Source organism: Perognathus longimembris, chromosome 12 (assembly GCF_023159225.1).
Source record: "Perognathus longimembris pacificus isolate PPM17 chromosome 12, ASM2315922v1, whole genome shotgun sequence".
Classification (NCBI taxonomy): domain Eukaryota; kingdom Metazoa; phylum Chordata; class Mammalia; order Rodentia; family Heteromyidae; genus Perognathus; species Perognathus longimembris.
This window is the reverse complement of record NC_063172.1, coordinates 7226307-7251053: the sequence shown is the minus strand read 5'-3', so window position 1 is coordinate 7251053 and position 24747 is coordinate 7226307. Positions and strand designations below refer to the sequence as shown.

The 24747-nt window shown below is 41.5% G+C and overlaps 1 protein-coding gene across 1 annotated transcript in view; it reads right to left on the bottom strand.

The window, feature by feature from the left end:
* Positions 1–2238: 2238 nt before the first annotated feature.
* Positions 2239–24747, bottom strand: part of Dnaaf11 (dynein axonemal assembly factor 11) — a 59298-nt gene continuing 36789 nt past the window's right edge. Inside the window, exons 11-12 of the mRNA XM_048358698.1 lie at positions 8891–8976; positions 2239–2536 (exon numbers count right to left, since the gene is read on the bottom strand). Of these exons, the coding sequence (XP_048214655.1) occupies positions 2359–2536; positions 8891–8976 (264 nt within the window). The 3' untranslated portion in view covers positions 2239–2358. The remainder of the gene's footprint in view (positions 2537–8890; positions 8977–24747) is intronic.

Below are 24747 nucleotides of genomic sequence, written 5' to 3'. Positions count from 1 at the left end.
TACCATACCTCCATGTCTGGCTTTTTGGTGATTAATTTGAAGTTTAGAGTCTCATAGATTTTCTTGACTGGTATTGGCTTCAAACCATGGTCCTCAGATTTCAGCTTCCTGAGTAGCTAGGATTACAGCACATGTCATTGGCAAGAGTCTCCATTCTTTATGATTCTGTCCTAATATCAATCAAAGCCCTAGCATTTGATCTTGTCAGCCACTCCTATGGTGTTGTGGTAGCCTGCTGAGTTGGGAATCCTGCAGTTGAAACAACGAGGAGCCCAGGGGTCCTTCTCCTCTCTTATCCTGATCACTTACTCTTCTCCTCGTCTCTAGCCCCCTCTCCCAGTAGAATAGGGGCTGGAGAAGTTGAGGCAATATAGGCAAGAAGGGGAAGAGTGTGTAGACTCCTTCCATTCCCTTCTGTACTATGTGATATGCCCAAAAGCACCTCTGTGGACTCCATCCACTGTGCCCTTTCCTTGGTTTCCAGTGGCTTTGACCAGTGGGAAGCTTGCCAAGAGCCTAGAGGGGAAGAAAAGAGGGAAGTCAAAATGTTCTTGTATCCATCTCACCATCTTTCCCATAAGATGCCCTGTGTGGGCTTTATCCTAGGAGCAAGGTCCTGGCCCTGTGGGGTCACTACTACTGGTCTGTCTCTCTAGGGGTTGGCAATCACTCCCTCCCCTTTTCTGTTTAAGTCCAAGACTACGGACTTGTGGGGTTTTGTCTGGCACAAATAAGATTGTTCCCAAGTGACTTGATCAGGCTCCCTGATGTGTGCCTAGAAGAAGGATGGAGCTGATGTTTCTTCCACCTGAACATTTTTGCGTCCTATTCAGAGTTATCTTTAGGCCGCTCTTCTCCAACCCCTGGTCCTAGCATTCATTTTCTAGGTTAATGACTTAAGGAACTCCCATAAGGTTCCACCTCTTAAAGGTTCCACACAGCTCCACCACCCTGGGGACCAAGTTCTCCAACACAGAACCATATGGGAGCACACACCTCAACCACATTCACATGAAAGCAGGGTGGAATCCTGGGTAAAGAGTTGCAGCACTGAGAAATTGAATATTTGAGGAATGTGAATTTAAGTGCTAGTATAATGAGAATAATTTTACTGTAGTGTACATGGAGTAGTTACAGTTTTCTAGATAATAAAGAGGAGGCAAACATCTTTCTATGTTGGCCGCGTGTCTCTCTGACCAAGAAGCTGAGAAAACAACATAAAGCCCAGAAGGTTTGCTTTAGATAATTGTTTTAGAGGATTCAGCCCATGGTCAGTTGGCCTCATGCAGTTGGCAGTTCATGAAAGCAGAAGGAAGTAATACACCTCATGGCAGACAGAAAGTGAAAGAGAAGAAGGGACCAGGGAGCAGGGACCAAATGTCACCTTCAAAGACTCATCTTCAGTAGCCTACTCCCTCTAGGGAGTCCTGATCTCTTAAAGTTTCCATCTCTTTCCCAAATAGTACAATCAGGTAGGAAACAAGCATTCAGCCCATGAGCCCAAGGAGGCCATTTCATTGCCCAAGTATGACAATATCAAAGGAATAAGAAGTAAAGAAGGAAGTGTAGGATGGGAGGAGCAAGATGATAAAAAAGGAAGAAGAGAATAGGAACTAAGGAAATAGCAAAGAAAGTGGATGGAAAGAGAAAGGGAAGAAGGAGAAAAATGAGAAAAATGGCTCTGAAGATGAGAGTGTCTGTATTTACACACGGAGATGATCGTGAGATGAATTGATAGGCAAATATCACATGTTGCAGACACATCCACTAAGGATTGATGAGTGAAGGAACTCGCTGAAGGTCTTTGTGAAGTGACTCAGCTGGAACCCACAGATACGGTGGCTACTGTGAAAATTCATATTCTTGCCATTGAGCAGTACAGTCAGAGAAAACAGACACTCATGAGAGGGAAACTTGAAGCACTGTTGAAAACCACACTGACTCATTCTAACTGGGTCTAGGTTATGTTTTGAACTTCTGAACTCCACCCATTTTCTCATGTTACAATTTAATCATCAGTCCTTTTACAACAATTGTGAATCTCTTGCATAAGCAGACATTCCATGACCTACAACCAATATACGTCATGTAACAGTTCTACCATGTTACCGATGTTACCGAATATTGTCACCAGCCACCCCTTCATTAGAGACAAATAATGAGTCAGCTTACTTGATGTATACACTTTAATTTAAAACGCAGTTAAGACTATTGCTATGCAAAGTAAGGGACTGCTCAATAAAGTGGTTATAATAATAGATAATTCTGCATTTGTTCTATAAGTACCATATACTTATTCTTCATACTGAAAAATGTGGGGCCGAATGGGTCTCAGCCATGGTTATGCACCTGGCAATTTCAAATCAGCGGAGGCACTTCAGGATTATCTTCAAAGTCTGGGTGTTCCTCCCCAGGTGTAATTTGAGGCTCAGATCTCAACTTGCTGGAGGCATGCTGCTTTTCTTGAACTATGGTAGTTATATCAGGGCATGAATGCATCCTTGGATCAACTTCTAGTTTCTCAGTTTGCTTGCCTCTACAACAGAAAAGTGAAAATTAGCATTGCAGCCCTTAAAAACTTAGTTTCAAGCAGGCTGGGATTGTGGCTTAGTGGTACAGTGCTTGCCTAGCAGGCATGAAGCCCTGGGTTCGATTCCTCAGCACCCCATAAACAGAAAAAGCTAGAAGTGGCACCGTGGCTCAAGAGGTAGAGTGCTAGCCTTGAGCAAAAAGAAGCCAAGAACAGTGCTCAGGACCTGAGTCCAAGTCCCAGGACTGGCAAAAAAACCAAACTTAGTTTCAAATAGGTTCAACTCATTTATTCAGCAAGGGTTAGGAAGTGCTACCCATACAGCACAGAGATTTAAAAAAAGAAGGGACTGACTCCAGCTTCAAGTGATGTAGAGCATTGTAGAAACAAGGTTTTGACCTGTGGAGACGCGACGAAGTGTTGAAAAGCACCACAGCGCTGTGCTAGTAATGCGCGGACAGTTGGAGGAGAGGTCACCTGGAGGTGCTGCTTACCTCAGAATTTTTTTTTTTAATAATTGAAACAATACATCAGGCAAAGTCACACAGCCAGGATCAATAGCAGACTCACAAGTGTTCCTCCTAACCAGGCTAAATGGTTTGCTAGAGGTATTTGGGTCAGAAGTTCAGGTATACAGAAGAACTCAGCCCCCAATCTCCCTCCCATAAGCACCGGTTCCGACTGCTATGCCCCCTTCTTTCAGGAGTACCCCAAACTGAGCAGAACCACAAAGAACCCGGGTTAGCCAATGGCTCCCAATGATACAGGCTTAGGTAAAACGCTGTGGGTGACACACGCCCCTGAGTTACTTTCATGGAATTTCTCTCCAGTACGCTTGGAGCTGCACCAGGTGATCTGTACATTAATGAAGATTCCTCTCAGATTGTTTTCGAATCATTGCTATTCACTCGTTCATTCATCCAGCAGATACATGTTAATGCCACTATACTTTAGGTGCTATGGTAGTTACCCTGTCCATGAGGGACACAGTTCCTTGCAACGTCTCACAGGGCAGTGTGGTGCACTAAAAACAGATCTCACTCTAGCATTGGGTAACTGTCACATTATTGGTCTGTTTTTGTATAACACTAAATCTTTTAGGCAAATATTTGATCGTTTTCATCTTATACCCTTGTATTGTGGAAAGATAATGAAACTAAGTAAGAAGTTATCTCAGACATAAAAAAAAAAGTCACCATCAATCTCATATAGAACTCCAAACTGATGTTCTCTGATGTAATGCACCCAGTGGGCACCTTCTCTTGGGGAGATGAAGTTCTGTTTTCTTGTGACAGTGTGAACTCTCTCTGTTGTCCTCATAACCCTGGTCTCCTGCTCTCTGCTCGGCTCTTGGTGACACTTCAGATTTTAGTTTCCTTTAGGATTTTGATTCATACACATGGACTTGCTAAAGAAAAATACAAATTTTACAAAGACTAAAAAGCAGTGAATTCGGAAGACCCAGCTCACACATTATAAATATTCCAAAAAGACGTAGAGTGTCTGGTCCCTCTTTGGAGAGGTGGAAAAGATGAGATCTGAAGGTGGACTGGAAATGTCTAAGGACACAGCTGGGTGGAAAAGAAGAAACCAGGGCTGAGATAAATGCCTGCTGGCGCCGACATAGAACCTGAGTAGACCTTCTCAGACTCTGCTATACTGTGGTACACAATGAATCCTCTATCTACACTGTGGTATTCAATGAATTCTCAGCCTTTGAAAGAACAGAGATCGCAGGCTTGAGCTATGGTGCTGCTCCTCCTGGGTTCACAGCAGACAAGAACTATCACAAGGTTGGTGGCTGAATGCAGTGGGACCAGAGCTGGTGACTGTTAGAAAGGTCTGAAAGCCGGGGCCTCTGCTGGTCAATAGTTCTGATATTGATATCAGACTCTCCCTAAACAGTAAGAACAGACCACAGAGAGCAACGTGTGAAAATCTGAGCCCACAGTTCCAGGTTTTCAGGCTCCTCGGATGTGTCAATGAGACTGGCTGAAGGAGGAATTTGGTATATCTGGTGTCACTCCACAGGGATAGAACCCTCAGAAGCTTGCACTTGGCTCTCTTTAGACTTTGCCCTTTTCCAAGACTGCTTTGAGCTCTTTTTGCTGAAGTAACTACTAGACATGACTATGATTCTATGCTGAGTCTTGAGTCCTAATGAGTCATTGAACCTGGGGACACATGTTGGGGACCCAGGCAGGTGTGTCCTGAGTTGTGCCCTATGCTGAGGCCTTTATTGTCATCATCAATTCTCTTCCCGCCCCTCCTGACCCAGAGGGAGGGAGGATGACTGTCAGCTCTCACCACACAGAAAACCTGGCATGGCTGGGACTGAGCCCACTGTCTCCGACATCAGCACTGCTCATCCTGTTCCTCAGAAAGAACCCAGGCACCATGGGCCGCAGACGGTGACCACAAACAAGTTCTCCCAGCCAGCACTAATGAGGAAAGCCATCGTGTCATAGCCATAGCAGGTGCCCATCATTTTACTTGTTTCCTGGTGATCAGGAAACAAAGATCGCTACTGGAAGGCAGGGGGCAGTAGTGTATCTAGGTTATGGTGCAAAATCCTGGCTCTTACCAAGCCACTAAGTATCACCAAAGACTCAAAGTAGGGATGACAACAAACACAGCGGCCATGATGCAATATTGTCCTGGAACCTACCTCTCTACCCAGTAAGGAATGAAAAGGAAACAAGAGATAAGGATTGGGAAGAAAGAAAATAAACATTCTTTATAGAAAAACAAAAAGAGTCCTCCGATAAAAGAACAAGAGCCAGCTTGTGAGGTTCTGGGTACACAATCAACTATATAATGTATCACACATGGTGATGGTTAGCACTGTGACCTCAATGAATGTGAGGGAGCTACATACTTTCAAGGGGTCAGAATCATCACTTTGAAGTATTTTGTCACAAGAACAAAGGAAATGCAAATCTACAACTAGCAAAAGACAATGAATACTATAAAAATATCATACATTTACAAGTAATAAACCATGACTAAACTTATGGAGTATAGACTATAATATGCATAACCTAAACTTAAAGGAATATTATGCACAGAAGAGGAAGAAAGACATACGAAATCATAAGATCTTAGGAAAGAATAAATGTCACTAGAAGAAAATAAAACATAAGAATTAGGAAAGAATCAAGTATTAACCCACAAAACCAGAAAAATCTTTTAAGATAAAGAGGGGAGAAATTTGCTACACAAATTTTGCTAAATACATTTCAATAATGACTCTAGAGATAAATGGTCTTTACTCTCCCTATAAAAGACCCAGACTGGATGATTGGATTAAATAGACTAGAAACTCACTTTCACACATAGCCTGAGAGTAGAGGGATAGAAAATGATGTTTCAAGCAAATGGAATCTGAAAGGAAGCTGGAGTAACTATGCTCATATATGATAAACCAAAATTAGAAGAGATGAAGGAGTTCACTGCTTATTAATAAAATGAACAACCCGTGAAGAAGATACGATTGTGCCTCTAGGTGCATTAAATGTTAGCGTATGTAATACCATTAAAAAAATACACTTAGGGCTGGGGATATAGCCTAGTGGCAAAAGTGCCTGCCTCGGATACACGAGGCCCTAGGTTCGATTCCCCAGCACCACATATACAGAAAATGGCCAGAAGCGGCGCTGTGGCTCAAGTGGCAGAGTGCTAGCCTTGAGCGGGAAGAAGCCAGGGACAGTGCTCAGGCCCTGAGTCCAAGGCCCAGGACTGGCAAAAAAAAAAAAAAATACACTTAGACATAGAGGGTCAGATAGGCCAAGATGCAGAAATAGTAGATGACCTCAGTATTCTGATTTCTTTCTACCACATTTTTACTAACATAAAGTAGTCGTAGGATGGAGTTTTCTTCTGATGTACCCAAACATGCATACAACGCACTGTGGTTAGTGTCACTCTATCCACTATCTACCTCACCTTCACTGCCCACTTCCTAAACCAACCTCAAAAATCTCCATCTTCACATATCTCCAGCGTGTTCTGATCACTCAGCCTCCTTCTTCGTCTCTCTGTTCACCCTCTTCCTCCCACTACTACCCACCACCCGGACCATTTTACATTCCCGTCACTCATTTTTGCCAAGTGTATTGTAATTGTTGAAGGGGATTCACCTTGACATTTCACACACACATATGCAGTATTTTAATCAGATTGAGCCTTCACCTGCTCTCACTTTCCCCATCCCCTATTCCACAGTGTCCAGTGGGGTTTGTTTGACCATCATTATTCATAGATGCAATGTATTTTGAATTGTTAACCATCTAAGTTTTTTCTCCTTCCACCCCACAACTCTTCTTCAACGGTCCATAGCTGTCGTGGAAAAAAATAACTTGTGATACATTGAATGAAACTAAATTTCTGATGGGTCATACCTAAATGTGAAAGACAAAACCACAAAGGCACACAACATAAGGTACTGCTTTATGACCTCAAGATCCTAACATTAACGACAAAAACACAACCACTCTGAGTGCGTAAAGGCTAAGATCTTCTCTTCCTTAAGAGGCACCATGACAGGAATAAGAGGTGAGCCCAAAGTTTCATATTCCTGGCTCCACCTCAACTTTATGACCTGAGAGAATTGTTATCTCACGGAATCTCAGTAATTTAGAAATAACGGTACTTACCTTAAATTGCTATGTCAATGATTACTTACGATTGATGGCATCATGTACTCAACAAATACCATCATTTTTTCAGAAGTTGTGCATCTTACTCCACATTGCAATGAAATGGGGCCTCAAGGGTTCACCATATGCTACCCTCCAGTCACAATAGATTAAAACCCAGCTCCATTCATTTACTCTGTTTCCACAACTTAAGAAACAGACCACTCTAGTTAAAAGAGGGTTGAGGGCCTTTTCTGAATTCTAGAGTAGTAGTGTAGTGCCTTAAACAACCTCACTCAACCTCAAACCCACGTTTAACGGTGATGGTAAATTATTTGTTCAATAGGGGTTCCCAGCCAGCCAAAGGCAATGTGCATGCCAGAGGTAATGAGCACTAGGAAGTTTCTCGGTGATTCTGGGCAATCTCAACCTTTACATGGACATTTCAAGTGTGGTAATGAGAAGGAAAAAGAAAGGCTCTGCAAAAATACCACTATAAAGAATTGTGCCAAGATGCCTTGTATCTTCAAGTGTAATCACAGCAATGACAGCTTTCATGGGGTCTGAAAACCAGTTCCAAACTGTGAGCAGTGATTTGACTTTACATCCGCATAATTCCCTACAAATGAGTCAGGTTCTTTTACATGGGGTGAGGATGCTGGGAGTTAATTATGACTGTGAATATTCACTGATACCATGAATCTGCTATCGGTAATGGAATCACAAACTTGAGAAATATCAACGGGTTTCATAGTTCAAAACAGCAGCTCAGTTTTCAGTAGGAATGTAATTCCATATCTGTCGTTCAAAGAATCCCATGTTTTAAAAATCTCTAAAAAAAAACTTCAACAGTTGTCTTTGAGTACAGAAATACCCAAGTGCCTTATTATGCAAGACATATATATATATATGTATATATATCTTGTGCAGGTATTTTTATAGGTGATAATTCTAGTGTATACACTTGTATCACAGAGATAGCTTGCCTCAGTCCAAAATAGACTTCACCATCTGGATGGGAAGAGTCTGGAAATTATAAGACATAGATAGATGGTTGAAGAAAACGAGATCTCATGGTAGAGAATGATTGAGAAACAGAAAGACTGGGGCTGCCATGTTTTGGGGAGTCTAGTTATGGTCTGGAGCTTTCCAGAAAGTAGAGCCAGGATCTCATGAATCCGAGAGAGGCAGAGCAAAGTTTCTGACGTGGGAGAATACCAAGAAGAGGTGAATGTTCTCCGGAGCATGGAGGGGAGGGGCCAGGAAATGAATTAGGTCAGGAGATGGACAGGAGGGGGGCACGAGGGGCTTTTATGCCTGTGGATGTCTGGGAATGAAGGCGTCGGAGGTGCCCATGGATCACTAGAGGAAGGTGGGGTGAGCGCAGGTGGGAGCAGTGGCCGTCAGGACTGTGTCCGCGTGCCACAGCTAGCTGGCCTTCAGTTGGGAGTTTTAGACCTTCAGGCCTAAGCATGTTTGCTCCCTCAGGCTCCTCTCTGTAGAGCGAGGATGGAAAGTGGGGGATGGAAGGTGTTGCGGGGGCCACAGCACACACCGCAGTGCCTGACACAACAGCCGTCATTGGTGCTGATATTGCCAGCCTTACTGATAATTTCAGAAACAAATGGGGACCTGTATTTGTACACATTCATTTTGTTAGGGATCAAAAGTCTAAGGACTTAGGAACAAGCATAGGTATGTAGGGTATGGATAGCGGAGATACCTTCTGCCCGTTTGCTGTCTGCTGCTGTCCGGTGGGGTTTTCACAGACCTTGATGCTCGTCTAACACCTGTGATCACTTCTCCCACCTAAAATAAAAATACAGTACATACCAATACAACACGTGCCAATATCGTACATGTTACATCACATATATGAATCTCAATATATTCATTATCACACATGTATTTGTGTATCATAGGTGATGATACATTTCCATCTATCCTAGTCACACACCTGTCATATACATGTACCTATGTATGATACGCGTATCAGATCACTCCAGCTGGATACACAGTATAGAGAAGCTTCTATCACAAATTTGATCTCTTCACCACAGTCTTGCGAAGCCACAAGCTCTGCTAAGATTGCCAAACCCAAACCAAGGGATTCGGTGAATTCATTTCTTTAACAAGTATTTATGTGAGAGCCAACTCAGGGTGAGCCCTGCCATGCTGAGTATAAGGGACGCTGCCCCATAGGGAGCCTCCGGCCCCTGCCGCCATGACAGAAGCCTGGTCCTGCAGGCCTGGATCTCATCCTTCTTGCTCAAGCATCTTCCTTTGTGAGCTGATGAGGGACTTGAGTAATGAATGGTCCATTCTTGGTCTGGTGACCTCAGTTAAGCTCGAAAGTCATCAGAATGTGGAGGGGTAAAAGAACCTATTACTTACTCCTCACCAGACTTTAACTATGTGCTGGGCCTCTACCTACCTAGACCAGATATACTATGTGCTTCATTAACCGACCCCTGTCACCACCAACGGCATCCCACTGAGGCAGCTTATGAGAACGCAGAAGAATTTTAGTTCAGGTGCCTTGTTTTTATTAGTATATATTAATTGTACCAGGGCTGAGCAGTTTATTGGTAAGCATTTTAGAAGAGAACTTATCTGTATTACAGAAACATATGAGTATAGGATTATAGGCATGAGCCATCAGTGCCTGGTCTTTTATAATTTTTTAAAATATATTAGTTACTTTAAATGGGGCCAGTGTTATTTAAAATATCAATTCCTGGGGAAAAAACTGGGGGCCTAAAGTACACGTTTTATGTTGCTTCACATTGTAAACCTAACAAGAATGGAAGCATGTGCAAAATTAGAGTCTTCAAACACCCCACTTCTAGCGCTGTGATTTGTCACATAATAAGTGTAGACAAAGATTCTCTGTGTTTATGGAAATGCAAATAGAACACAAATTGGGAGCTTTTCTTCACAGGGAATTTGCTGTGCTCCAGAATCTAAATGTGTTCCTTATTTTTAAGAGATATTTTCAGCACACTTGGTTTCAAAGATCCCTTTAAGTTTAAAAGTTACAGAGAACTAAAGAATTAACAGTGGGGGGAAATATGAACTCTGAGATTCACATTAACATGGAAATTCTTCTTAACATCAAGGTTCATATTAACCGAGGTAAAACTCTTCTGGAAAGACCTAATTTTCCAGAGCAGAGAATTGCAGGCTCTGAGCTGCAAGGTCTCATTTGCCCCTGTCCTGCAATCCTGGGATGCTCTTCCTACAGGCAGACATGCTCATCATCTTACTCATTTTTTTTTCAATTTTTATTGTCAAACGGATGTACATAGAGGTTACAGTTTCATATGTTAGGCCTCGGATACATTTCTTGTACTGTTTGTTACCTCCTCCCTCATCCCCCCCTCCCCTTCCCCCTTTCCCTTTCCGCCCATGAGTTGTTCAGTTGATTTACACCAAACAGTTTTCTAAGTATTGCTTTTGTAGTCGTTTGTCTTTTTACCCTGTGTCTCTCGATTTTGGTATTCCCTTTCAGTTTCCTAGTTCTAATACAAGTACACATGGTTTCCAATGTACTCAGATAAGATACAGAGATAGTGCAGGTACAACCACAGGAAGGGGATACAAGAGGGTCATTAATAATAGAAGCTATGGTTTCACATCACATGTTGAAAGTAATTACAACAGTGATATAACAGTCATTTCCATAAATGCTCTTAAAGACAACTAATGGAAAGGTAGTGAAAGGCCAAAATATGTTTGATAAATTAGATGTGATACTACTGTTTTCCTTAATCCACAGGGAGGAATGTAATCAACTACTTGAAAATTCAATTATGGGATAAATACAATGGTGTGAATTCACATTTTAATGATGTTGCATCATTTTTCACTCTCAGAATCATACAATTGGAGGCTGGAAGTGAATATGGAGATAATGAGAGCATTCACTAATCTATACAACTCCAAAGTACTTTTTTTAAAAAAGAACTATTATTGTAAAGGTGATATACTGAGGGGTTACAGTTATATAGGTCAGCTAATGAGTACAATTCTTTTTGAATAGTGTCACACCCTTCCCTTGTTGTGTCCCAGTTTTGCTCTCCTGTCCTCCTGCAAGTTATAGTTCATTTTCAACAGTGTCTAGTATCACTGCTGCATTTGTTCACCCTTTGTCCCACTGCTACCCTCCCCCAAAGAGATAAACTTATATACACAAAAAGGTACAGAAATAAAATATAGCATCAAAGGAGAAAAGAATAAAATGCAAAGAACAGAATGCCAAAAATCCTCTTGTTTCACGTTGTTGCAAGTTCATTTTGATAAATATCATTTTATATGATCACATGCACATAGCTCTTGAGCCTTTATGACCCACTCTTAATATCTTCCTTTGGTCTCAGTGTGAATGTCTAAAATCCTGTATAATTTATCATGTCCAAATGCATTTTTTGTCTTCATCATTTACTGTGTTTACTTGTAGATTTATAGGCACATTCTAGTTATAACAAATGACTCAAATCATGCAATCTATGTTTCTTTGTGTCTGGCTGATTTTGCTTCATATGGTTTTTCCAAGTCCTCCCATTTCCTTACAAATGGTGCAGTATCATTCAGTCTGATGCAAGCATAGAATTCCATTGTGTATCTATACCACATTTTTTTGATCTTCTCATCCATCGAGGTACATCTGGGTTGATTCTGTATCTTGACTGCAGTGAACATGGTTGTACTGGAAGCTTTAGTGTGGCCTTGTCTTCTACTGTATAAATGCCCAGTAGTGGAACTGCTGGGTCATGGGGAAGCTCTATGTTTAGCTTTTTGAGGAAACTCCATACTGCTTTCAGAGGGGTTAGAAGTATTTTTGAGGCTTCTCTGATAGCTGATTTGCCCACCTTTGTTTGGCCAGTACCCTTGGCAAGCATCTCATTACCTCCCAGTTAGCAACCTATACTCAAATGACCTATATTTACTTCAACAAAATATACATGGTTGCTTTACCAACTTATTCATACTAAGAAATGCAGGCTCTGTGAGCTAAGTAGCAGATGCAGGGGAGAGGCTTTAGCTCTTAATCCTTATTTTTTAGGAGAAACTGCCAATATAGAAGTATATAAAACATTGATTTCATATGGCTCATCTGAATAGTTACTTGTATGAACTTAAGAAAGACAGAATCATTTCATTTTAGGTGAGGACTTACAACTTGCAAAGGGAAAGAATGAATGGGGAAGGGAAGTGAAATATAATCAGTGATACTCAGAAAGAAAATATAAAATAATCAACTTTAACCTATTACCTGTGGATTTGGCCTAGACTTTTTTAAGTGATAATATGCCCGAGTCACAGTAAACTTCTCTTAGAGATTTCATTTTCTCACATATTTTCACTAATTATCTGATTAAATCTGTACAATGAGGCATCTGTTGAGCATATATTATGTCAAGCAAAAGACTAAGTGAAAGAGCATCCAGTATGTGTCAAGCAAAAGACTAAGTGAAAGATACAGAATGATAGATTAAAATATTATCCTTGACCCCCTCCTAAAGGATATTTTCCCCAGTCCTGGGCCTTGAACTCAGGGCCCGAGCACTGTCCCTGGCTTCTTTTTGCTCAAGGCTAGCACTCTGCCACTTGAGCCACAGCGCCACTTCTGGCCGTTTTCCATATATGTGGTGCTGGGGAATCGAACCCAGGGCTTCATGTATATGAGGCAAGCACTCTTGCCACTAGGCCATACCCCCAGCTCCCCTCCTAAAGGAGGGAACCATATAAATGATTAAATTATTGGAAGGATGTGTGATTGCGATTACAGGCCCAGAGTTTGAAGGGCAAGGCTGGGGCAGGTAATGGGTGGGCTGGACAGCAGATCACGGAAGACTTAGTAGAGAATATGAGATTTCCTAAGAATTTTAATAAACGAGTAAGGATTTCCTAGAAGATAGAGGTCATGCAGGGGATTGGAGAACATTTTAGGGAGAGAAAAAACAGCATGCCCCAAAACATGAAGGTAAATGAGCACATCCACCAGCATGGAATATTAAGCAGCGGGTAATAAGAAAATAAGGCTGAAGAACTGAGCAGCAAGCTATTACCTCAAGGAGAATTGTTTTAAATATGGTTGAAATTTTCATCTGAAGCATTTCTTAATGCTTTCTTTCCCTGGTGACTTATTTGGTAATCCCACATTTAATTCTTTTCCTCAGACAATGTAATAGTAATAAGGATATGAAGTCCAGTGGGGTGATAGCATTCCAAAAATGTTCTTTGCTCATGAAGCAACACGATACTGTTGTTCTTTATATTATTGCAGTCAGATTTCTGCTTGCACCCAACCTTTTCTTTTCTTTTCTTTTCTTTTTTAATGTGGTGCTGAGGAATCAAACCAACCTTTTCTAAAGACACAAATGACTTACAATCCTTCTTGGGAAAGTGACCACATGCTCATTATGGTGGTAAATAAAACAAAACTAAGCAGAGATATTTTTTGTTGTAGCCTGTTGCATAAGACAGAGCTTAGTTAATCAAATCAAGCACCAAGAAAAGGGAAAGTTCTCAAAGGGGAAAAATGTGGAGCTTCAACAATATATACCCTAAGTACAATAAAAAATTGCTTAATGTAAAGAAATAGGAAAATGATTTTGCAGTCAAGAGAAACAAACAAATCACACGATTTAGATGTTGGAGTTAGAGGATGAATAGTAAGATAGGAAACTAAAACATGGTTTCTTAAAAACAAATTCTGTAATGAACAGAAAGATACAGTATCCTGAAATCTATGAATTCACTGAATAGAACTAAGGTACAATGGAGGAGACAAAAACAAGAGGAAACAAAGGGTCAACTTATTGGAGGGCAGAGGCACAGACACCCTTAATCGGAATAACAGAGGCGTTTCTTATGAATGTGCGGAGCAGCAACTTCCTTTCGTCTTTAAACCTGGATTTCTTCAGGTGGTTCTGGTTCAGTGGGTGGAGCCAATGCCTAGCTATATTCTGAAGAAGAAAAGAGAAGAGATTAGGCAAGAGGAACATTTAAAGAAGTAATGGCCTCAAACTCCTCAAACTGACTTAAATGCCTATGAATACTGATTCAAAAGACACCAGATACGGTTTGTATAAAGACACATAAAATCATACAGGTAAAGAAGAGATGAAACCAGCCAGAGGAAAATGATACATTTACTGTAGGGGACAAAGGGCAGTGGTAGGTTGACTTAGTATGAAGGGAGGCCCCATGGCGGGCCATGTTGAAAGTATTGATGGTGCATTTGATCTACTGCCAGAAACAACTGAGCAAAAAATAATAACTCCAAGTTATGGAAATAAGTGGTTTATCATTGTTGTTACTTTCAACATACCATGTGAAATTATGCCTTTTTCTTTTTGCCTTTCTCCCCCATGTTTTTACCCCTGATATCACTGTAACTGATTTTGGTATCTTGGGTATATGTATATGTGTTTATCAGAACTAGGGAAGGAAGGGAAGGGGAACAACAAAATGGAGAGACAAAGGGTAAAAGGCGAACCAATGCAACAGCAATACTTACAAGAAAATATGCAGTAAACCAACTGTACAACTGGTGAGGGGGGGCAGGGAGTGGAGAGGGGGAGGAGGAGAAAAATGAGGGAGGAGGTAACAACGTTGATAAGAAATGTACTCACTGCCTTATGTATGAAACTGTAATCCCTCTTGTACATCACTTTGACAATAAATAAATAAATTTTAAAAACTTAATAGAAAGAGGGTTTGAGAGAGTGGGCAACAAAGACTGTAATGAATGAGAGAAAAAAATAAATGAAGTAGCTCTATGACCATCAGATCTCCTCTGGAAAGACTTTACAAAAGTAAATAACCAACAATAAACAAATGCATTTAAAACTTAAAAAGAAGTAAGTCTATTCATAAATTAAGAGATTGTTTAAAATGAGCAATTATAAACAACATATAAAAATTCCTATTTCTAGTAATTGAAATTACTTATTCTAAGCCAGGCACTAGTAGCTCATGCCTATAATCCTAGCTACTCAGGAAGCTGAAAATTTAGGATCATGGTTTGAAGTCAGCCCAGGCAGTCAAAACTGGGAGACTCTTACCTCCAATTAACCCAGGACTAGAGGCATAGCTCAGGTAATAGAGTGTTAGCCATGAGTGAAGAGGCCCTGTGTTTAAGACCTAGTATTGGAACAAAACAAACAAACAAACAAAATGAAACAATCACCACTTCTAGCAAGCCTAACATGTGAAATCACTTTTATTTCTATATTCTAGTGGCATGTTATTGCAAAAGTAAAAATTTATAAAAATAATTTTATCTAGAATGAAAAAAACTCATAAAATAAAAAATGAATGATTTCAACCATAGTTGCGCATGACTCTTCTCTTAAAACTATACCCTTATTGCTCAGAGATAAAATTTAAAACACGTAGAGGGGAGAAGATCCAAGACCACAGGCTGTTAAACTTAATAATGTGGGGAGCTATTTCTTCCCAGAATACCGATCCCAGTTATCACACCAAGAAGGGGTTGGTAAGTAATTTGATTTGTGGTTCATAGACACACACACACACACAGAGAGAGAGAGAGAGAGAGAGAGAGAGAGAGAGAGAGAGAGAGAGAGAGAGAGAGAATAACCAAGGTGATCATTTACAAAAAAATAAACAAAATTTGGAGGAATTGCAAACTTTCAGCTTCATCATGAATCTACAAAGTCAACATAAGTATGGTATTGACATAAGGAAAAACAGATAAATCAATGGTTCTAACTAAAAGCCTAAGAATAGCCCTTCTCTTACAAGATCATTTTTTATAAGCAATTCAGTGAAGAAAGTGAAATCTTTTGCTCGAACTATAGATGCACATGGAGAGTTTTTCATTCTATGCAGAGAAATCAATTTGACATGAATCACTAAAAGGGAATAAAATTCCTAGAAGAAAATGAGGGAGAATATGTCTGTCTGAAACTAAAGATTCTATGAACACAAATTAGGAAGCAATCACCCAGACTGGAATACAACAGCACAGGAATTAATCAAAGCTACAATCAAAGTTAATGCAATATACAAGGATTCATCAAAGCTAAAAGCTTCTACTTAATATCCAGTAAGAAAATAATAACAGATGACTGGGAGAAAAATGTTCAAAGAACATACAAGGCATGGTCATGTATGGGTAATTAGCCCAGGATATTGTTCTTCAACTAATATTTGGCTAGACAGCAGCTACTATTCTAGTCACTGAATGAATCAAAGTCCCTACTCTCATAAAATGTAATTTACATGGGAAAAGAGAAGTCACCAAAAATTAAACAAGTAGGGCTATTTCATAAAAGAACAAGCACTGTAATTAAAATAAACCAGGTACTAGGGGCTAGAAAGGTAACCATATTACCTGACTGTGTTAGTCACCTTTCCCTCACTATGACAAAATACCAGAGATAAGCAATGGATAAGAAAGAAAAGGTTTACTTTGGGTCATCATTCCAGAGGCTTCAGTCCACGGACACTCAGTACTGTTTTTTTTTTGGAGTTGGTGTGGCACAATATGCCAAGGCAAGATTGTGTCCTGATGGCAGGCAGCCAGAGGAGGGGCGAAGCTGCTAGATATCCCCTACAAGAGCATGTACCCCAATAATCCATCTTCCAGTCAGCAGGCCCTACTCCCTAAGGGTTCTCTCCACCAGAGAAGACTGAGCTTTCAGCACCTATGCCTTTGGGGCCATTTCAGCTGCAGGACTGAGAGACATACATCGTATTTCTTTTTCTTCCACAAGTAATTCACACAGAGCTTTATCTCTATTCATCTTAGTTGAGTTTATCAAATATTTTAATTGATTATTCACTAAAAGTCTGAAGTTTCTCAGAATTTGGTAGAAAGTAATCTACCTCTGAGTTCCAGAAATACTTCAATGTGGTGACCCAAACATGCTCACTAATCGCTGGTGTGATGTTGATGATTTCTACATCATTTATTTTGGGGGGGGGTACATTATTCTTTCCCCCCACTATCGTTTGTTTAGGTTTACACATTTAATATCTTCATGTAAATCTTCAATGTCATTTCTTAAGATGTCTCCACATCTTTTCTTCACACACTTTCTGTGTCTTTTAGACACCAATATGCCCTAACAAAAGACAATGATGACGGGAGCTGGCAACTGTGTCAGACCGTATTAGGAATGCTCAGTAGTAAGACCAACCATGCAATTACACTACCACTTCCTTACAGTGCTCCTGTCACCAGTGGAAGTATTTGTTTACTTGAACATTGTTCATTCTATTATATATTTCTGGTATTTATATCACTATTACCCCTAATAATAATAATGTTCAACATTTAAGCATGCAAAGTTCTGACTCCTAGAAAGAAATGTCAGTCATACGATCCCTAGAATTAACAAGATTTACTATTATTCCATGACATTAAGTTTACTACATATGTGTGTATGTGCATAAGTAGACATATATATATATATATATATATATATATATATATATACTTCATATGTATATTGTTTTGATTCCAGTCCTAGGGCTTGGACTCAGGGCCTGGGCACTGTCCCTGGCTTCTTTTTGCTCAAGGCTAGCACTCTGCCACTTGGGCCACAGCACCACTTCTGGCCATTTTCTGTATATGTGGTGCTGGGGAATTGAACCCAGAGCTTCATGTATACGAGACAAGCACTCCTGCCACTAGGCCATATTCCCAGCCCCAGACTTCATTCTTTCTTTTTTTTTTGCCAGTCCTGGGCCTTGGACTCAGGGCCTGAGCACTGTCCCTGGCTTCTTTTTGCTCAAGGCTAGCACTCTACCACTTGAGCCACAGCGCCACTTCTGGCCGTTTTCTGTATATGTGGTGCTGGGGAATCGAACCCTAGGCTTCATGTATACGAGGCAAGCACTCCTGCCACTAGGCCATATTCCCAGCCCCAGACTTCATTATTTCTTACCATTATTCTAATTAACTTTATTAACAAAAGCACATAATTCACTGGGCTTATTAGAAACAACTTTAAGGAGAAAAAAATCTTTTTCTGTTTTAACAAAGTCCTTAATCCATATTATTAGAAAACATGTGAGTTATAATTGGCGCATTATTTGAGAGTCATTGAACTGGTTTAAAAACATCTAAGACCAACATTTCCAAAGTACAGTCCATTTCAACAGCTGGAGAGTTTCAGCCACAGATGTATATTTGTTTTTTTTTTGTTTTTGTTTTTGTTTTGTTTTTGGCCAGTCCTGGGCCTTGGACTCCGGGCCTGAGCACTGTCCCTGGCTTCTTCCCGCTCAAGGCTAGCACTCTGCCGCTTGAGCCACAGCGCCGCTTCTGGCCGTTTTCTGTATATGTGGTGCTGGGGAATCGAACCTAGGGCCTCGTGTATCCGAGGCAGGCACTCTTGCCACTAGGCCATATCCCCAGCCCTACAGATGTATATTTGGGGGAACAAAGTGATCAGAAAAAGATGAAGCAAAAGGATGTGATTTTGATTCCAAAGCTACTCAAGTAGTTTCAGAAAAAAAAACAAACAGTGTTTACTGTGAATTATGTTTATGGGTGATTACTCATAGACATAAAGCCAATATTGATAGATTTATAACAGTTACACGGCTTTGGAAAAAGAATAGATCAGATCTATCAACTCGTTCCTCCGAAATTCTTTCACCTTGTGACATGTAATCTACCTGACAGTTTCCCAAGGAGGGAGCTACGCTCTGAAAGATAAACGGTAGCTGCCAATTGAAAAGAATTGTTGCTAAGTTATGCAAACACCAGTCATGAAGGTGATGTTTGAAAACAAAAGAAAATATCTTTTCACATTCCTATCAGAGATTGTCTCCATGGAAAATAGTTCCCATTTACCTTCAAAAGTCCGCAATTATTCTTGTCAATCACTCATTCAACAGATATTCATGGAGGGCCTGCTATGAGAGAGGCAGTTTTCTAGGTCCTAAGGATTTAGCACTGAATAAAACTCACAAAAACTCTGAACATCTCCCACTAGCTCCAAGCCCCCAAACAACTGAGGAACGAAGGTTCCTGCAATAAACTTTTGGGGCACACATTCAAACCATGGACATGGTGAGACAGATCAATGGGAGCCAACCCTCTACAGGATAGACAGTTATGGGGTTAAGTGTTGTTAAATACTTTTAAGAGTTAATTTTACCTAGATCTGGATGATAAGCAACCATTTAAGGCTTTTCTGAATCTGTGAATCTGTCACGAATGCACCATTCCGTCCTTGAATGACAGCTGATGGACCATCCCTTATGCCTGGCCACTTAGAACTGGGAGCTGACAACCAAGCAAACTCTTCTCTGGGAACCCTGAAGTCTGGCTGTGCCGGTAGGCTCCCTCACTATCCCACTGAGGAAACTCCATTCCGGCTGCAAGAACTGTGACACGCACAACTGCAGCTGAAGCCACGTCTCCTGCTTCCCGGAGCCTGTTCCAGTCATAACCGCTTCAGGCAACTTACGGCAACGCCATTCCATTCCAGGCTTCTCTCCGTCAGTTCTCATTCAGGAAGGGAGAAGGGGCACACCCCAAGTGACTCACCTGGTTGTTGTGGTTGGTTCCTAAGCAAAGGCTGTGATTGTTGGAGCTGAGAACTGGGAACATGCCAGGCTGTGCTGGGTGACAGGACGATCTGAGCTTTTCTAGCTGTGTAATAAGGCTATTTCTCAGCCATGTGGGGTTAGTCCTAGAAGCTCCTCCTGTGTATGGGCATCCCCCCCCCCACACCAATGACAACATTAATATCCCAATTGCAATATTATTTTAAACAAGACTTCCAAGTGGCCTCTTATTGCCTACTTGTGGTATGAGCTGGTTGCACAAAGAGCAGAAGAGCTTCTTAACCCAAGACCCAACCACCAGCAGAAAGGCAGCTCAATGGTTTTGGGGAGTGGTAGGAAGAGAAACGGAAGAAGTGACCGTGGAAAGTGGGAAACCTCAAGGAATGGAAGGTGAAAGCTGCAAACCTTGGTCACTGGACGAATTCCTGAGAGCAACCAAGGATTAAGAGCCAAGTACCATCCATAGTCAATGCAGAGGAGCTATAACATGAGCTGCTAGGTGCTGGGCTGCTGGCACTGAAAGCATAGCATAACCAGCTCCTCACCTGGGCATCAAGAGCTTTGAAAGCTGGGAGCAATAATCCTCTATTTCTCAGAGTTAAGAGTTACATGCACTGGATCCAAAAGGGTGCACAAGCGCCTAGAGATATAGGCCTCAAAGCTTAGAGCCAAGATCCATAAACCCTTAATTGTCAGAAACTAATGCCGTATTCCTGTGGATCTGTAAACCTAACCGGTGGCACTGGTACTCAAGAGTCCAGGGCTGCCAATGTTAAGGAAGCTGCTTCTTGCCTATTTAGAATACAAAGACTCAACCACACATTCAGATGTGATGCATAGAAATGACTCTACAGACAAGAAAATGTAGATTAGAAGAGCTCAAAGGCAGGGATAGGGTTAAGGCCACCTAATTGAATTAAGGCACTTAAATGAGCTCATCTGAGTGACACTGTCGGTGAGCCCAATCTTGAAAAAAAAAAGCTGTGAGACCTTTGTAAAAGAGAAGAGGAAGATGAGATAAGTGGACTGTGGAATGATTTCCATGAGCTCATCCACCAGCAAAGGAGTGATGAAAGTCAGAGATGCACACTCAGACACCGCTCCTTGTTGCCCAGGCAACTGGACCTCTGAGAAAAGCCAAATGCAAATGCGGTAAATGGGTGGAGTGTAAGCTGTCTCAAGAGCATGACCTTGGGAAGAGATTCCAATGTTCTTGAAAGGCTTTTGTGCCACAAAAAAGAATATTCTGGCTTTGACAATAAAGAAATAAATAAATTAAAAAAATCATATTCTAATTATTTTGTTCAATCTGTAGCTTAGTACCCAATGGCATGAAACTTCTTCTACTGACAATGGTAGCCTTTGCCTTTGGATAGTCATATGAAAAAATATCCAGGTCAACATTCGGGAATATGCCAGCATCACAACCTCTGAGAAATTCCCAGAAATCAGGGATAGAAAAGATCAAGGATCCTTTTCCTAGTTCCCTGTGTACAAATCCAGAGTAATGGGTATGGTTCTCAACTAAAGATAGTGGTAGATCCATCAGAAAAGGAACAGATATGTAAGCAACCATGTATGCTTGCAGTCTTATGGTAGCCTCCCTTACTTCTCACTTACTGAAACTTAGAAGAATGAACTGGACAATTGAAAACAAGGCTTCAAGCCATGTTAAGTGATGTCACTAAAAGAAGTTTAGTAGGTCCAAAAAAAAGGATATAGAACCTTCACAATCCATCTGGGGCTTCACTTTAGCAGCAGAAAGCCAGCCGCGATCAAATCCTTTTCATTTTCTTCTAAAAGCTGTATTCAGACCCAAGGAAATGAAACCGAAGACGCAGTTGATGGCTCTGATTCAAGATTCGGCAGCTCCCTAGAGCCCATGTAGCCCTGCCATTCTTGTGAATATCCCCTGTCCTATCTGCGGGCTACACCAGCTCTTCTTCCCTAGGAGCCTCGCCAGGCCCCAGGAGGCCTGAGACCTCTCCATGCTCCCCAGACGAACACTTTCTCACCTCGAGCTCAAGTGGGCAGGAAGTCACGCATGGCAAGATCAGAACAACTTCTGTGTAGCCGAGGCTTGGCCGCTACCTGGTATCCACTATGAAGCAGCACCTGAGAAGCATTTATCTAGTACATATTTCTGCATTTAACTTCCGGGGGAAAATAAAAAGAAAAGCCAACCTACCTGGTCCAGGAGGAAGCCAGGCATTGTTTTGAAAAGAGGCTTCTTCCATAAATGTGAAGAAAATAGTGACCTGTGTCGCTCTTTTCCCTGTCCTTCAGTTAACAAGGCGGCCAGGTATCTTCCAACATGGAAGAATGATAAACCTCATCCTATCTAATTTCGTGCCTGGACAATGCTGCAAATGAAGCAGAAAAGTCTCATCATGGGATGAAGGCTTCCTGGAAAGTCCTACGCATGAAGCCCATCAAGCAGGTACTTGCTGGAGACTCGAAATGCTAGGAACACGATTTGGAAGGGGAAGTTCTGCACTGTATCGAATTGCTGTTAGTCCAGAAGTAGTTAGGTCACAATGAACTTATGAGGCACAGTTTATGTGCATTTGGATGTTTGCTGCTGGGAATAATCATAACAGTCCATAGTTGTGCAAAATATTCAACACTGTGTGCAGCCTACAGCATATGTTCAACAAGTGATATCCAAAAGGGAGGGACTAAGAGGTTTGTTGACTGTCATATATTTTAGCTTTAGAACTTTGTCAATGAGGTCCTTTTAAATACATTACTCCTATAGCTTTGGGGTCCTTATAAAACCATTTGTCTCCTAACATAGATGGCATCCGTTGTGGTTGCAGACATTTGTATCCAAATCTTTTGGTGTTTCAGTGTCCTCTAGCAGATTTCAGGTTACCAGCACTTCTACCTCTGAGGCTGAGGGCTTTTCCTGGAAAATGGAGGCTGATTTGACTACACTAGCAGCAGGTCAAAAATGCTGAGCCTTTTCTATAACTGCCATCTAACAGCAGGAAGTAGTTATCAACCAAATTTCAGAGCTTGGTGTATGGACACCCCAGTTCTATTATTCTTTAGGTAGAGTTGTATGGGTTTCAAATAATCTTTCAGAATTTCCATGGGAATAAGTGGTTTACTAGAGAATGCTCAAATAGCTGCCTTTACTTCTCTGTATTGTAACCAGCATTCACTTATTCCCCAAGTAAACTCTTGTATTCTATCCCTATGTAAGATTTAGCTTCTGAATGAGCCATATGTTAAAGTGATTTATAGTCTGAAAAGGTATGTGCTTCTCAACTTAATAACTACAGTAGCTTTGAGACTCTCAAGGTCACTGTCAAGGAGGAAGAAGAGCAACCTGACATAACTGGGTTTCAAATTATCAAGTGAGACTCAACCAGATCCCATTATTTATGCATGCCTCATCTGTCTTTGTGTGTGAGAGAGAACTCATTTGAAAATTAATAAATACTACTCAATTAGTCACACCCAATCCACTGGCAGTTAACTATGTGGTCAGTTGCAAATGCATCTAGCATACCTAACCTGGGTCAGCATAGGTTAGCAATGCAGGGCAAGGTTAGTCTCAGTTGGGAGCTGCCACCTCTGCATAACAAAGGAGGACACAATCACATAATGTAGTCCAAGAAAAGATCCATAGTCAAAATTCAGAGTGTGGTATATGCTGACTACACATCCCTTACATACATTGTAAAGTGGAAAGATGGAAGACATAGTAAGTTGAACATCTGTGTGTGTGTGTGTGTGTGTGTGTGTGTGTGTGTGTGTGTGTTCCAGAGGACCTTGCCGGGTATATGTGGGCATACCTTCATTCAAGTCAAAGGCCCATTTGGGGATGTCTAGCTAGCATGAAGACGGGCTATGAGAGCTTCTGGGAGGCCTACTTCTCATTCTACATGCTCTGAGCTTACGTTCCTTCTGAGTCCTGTTCGAAAGTTGAGGAGGGTGAATTACTTCCTTGGTCAACTCTGAACTTGAAACAGCACTATGTGTTTACTAAACAAATGGCTTCTGCTCCACTGTTCCTCTGGTGCCAATAACCAGCAATTCTCATGATCTTTTTGGGTAGTGATAGTACTTCCATGTGTTCAAAATATACAGTCCAAGCTGGGTGCCTGGCAATTCACACCTGTAATCCTAGCTACTCAAGAGGCTGAGATCTGAAGATTCAGGTTCAAAACCAGCCCAGGCAGAAATCTCCGTGAGACCCTCATCTCCAATGAACCACTAAAAAAAATCCAGAAGCAGGGCTGTGGCTCAAATGTTAAAGCACTAGCCATGAGTTTAGGGACAGCACTCAGGCCCTGAGTCCAAGACTCAGTATCAGGGTGAGGAAATGGAGCCCATCTTGTTGCTTCTTATTACTTGGCTGGTAAATTAGCAGATGATACGGCTCTGCAGATATTTAAAGTCGTGAGATTATACAGGGAATGAATATAAATAGAGAACAGAAACCGTCTCAGAACTGAGTAATTGTGCATGCCAACTCTTGGAGGCTCGGGCACTTGGAAAAGAAAAAGGGAAACAACAACAATGCACCAGAGAAGCACACAGTGAGGAAGAGCATCCGGTGGCCCCGTGGGAGAACCCAGTGTGGCATGGGGGAACACAAGGGGAGGTGCAGCTCCAGCCACCTCAACGGGGGGTAGAAGTGGAGGGAACAGCCGCGGAGTTGTCAGCTGGAAGATGAGGGGGAATGTCCCTTTGGGGAGCCTAATGTGAGGACTACTGACCGCAGAAGGAGCTAGCAGGGGCGGGGTCCGGGGAAGATGGCTTTAGAGATCATGACAGGAAAGCTGAAACAGCCAATAACGATGTCTGTTTTAGGAGTTTTACAACCAGCAGAATAGGGTAATAAATAGAGGCAGTGGATATTTTGTTCTGCTTTTGTTTTTACAGAGGAGATAATTCGGCATGGTTTCTAATACAAAATCGATAGGCACAAAATTCAATGGGGCAGGATAGAGGGGAGAGAATTACTGAAGGGAAAAAAATCTAGTTTCAAAAGCCGGTGGGAAAGCTGGGCGC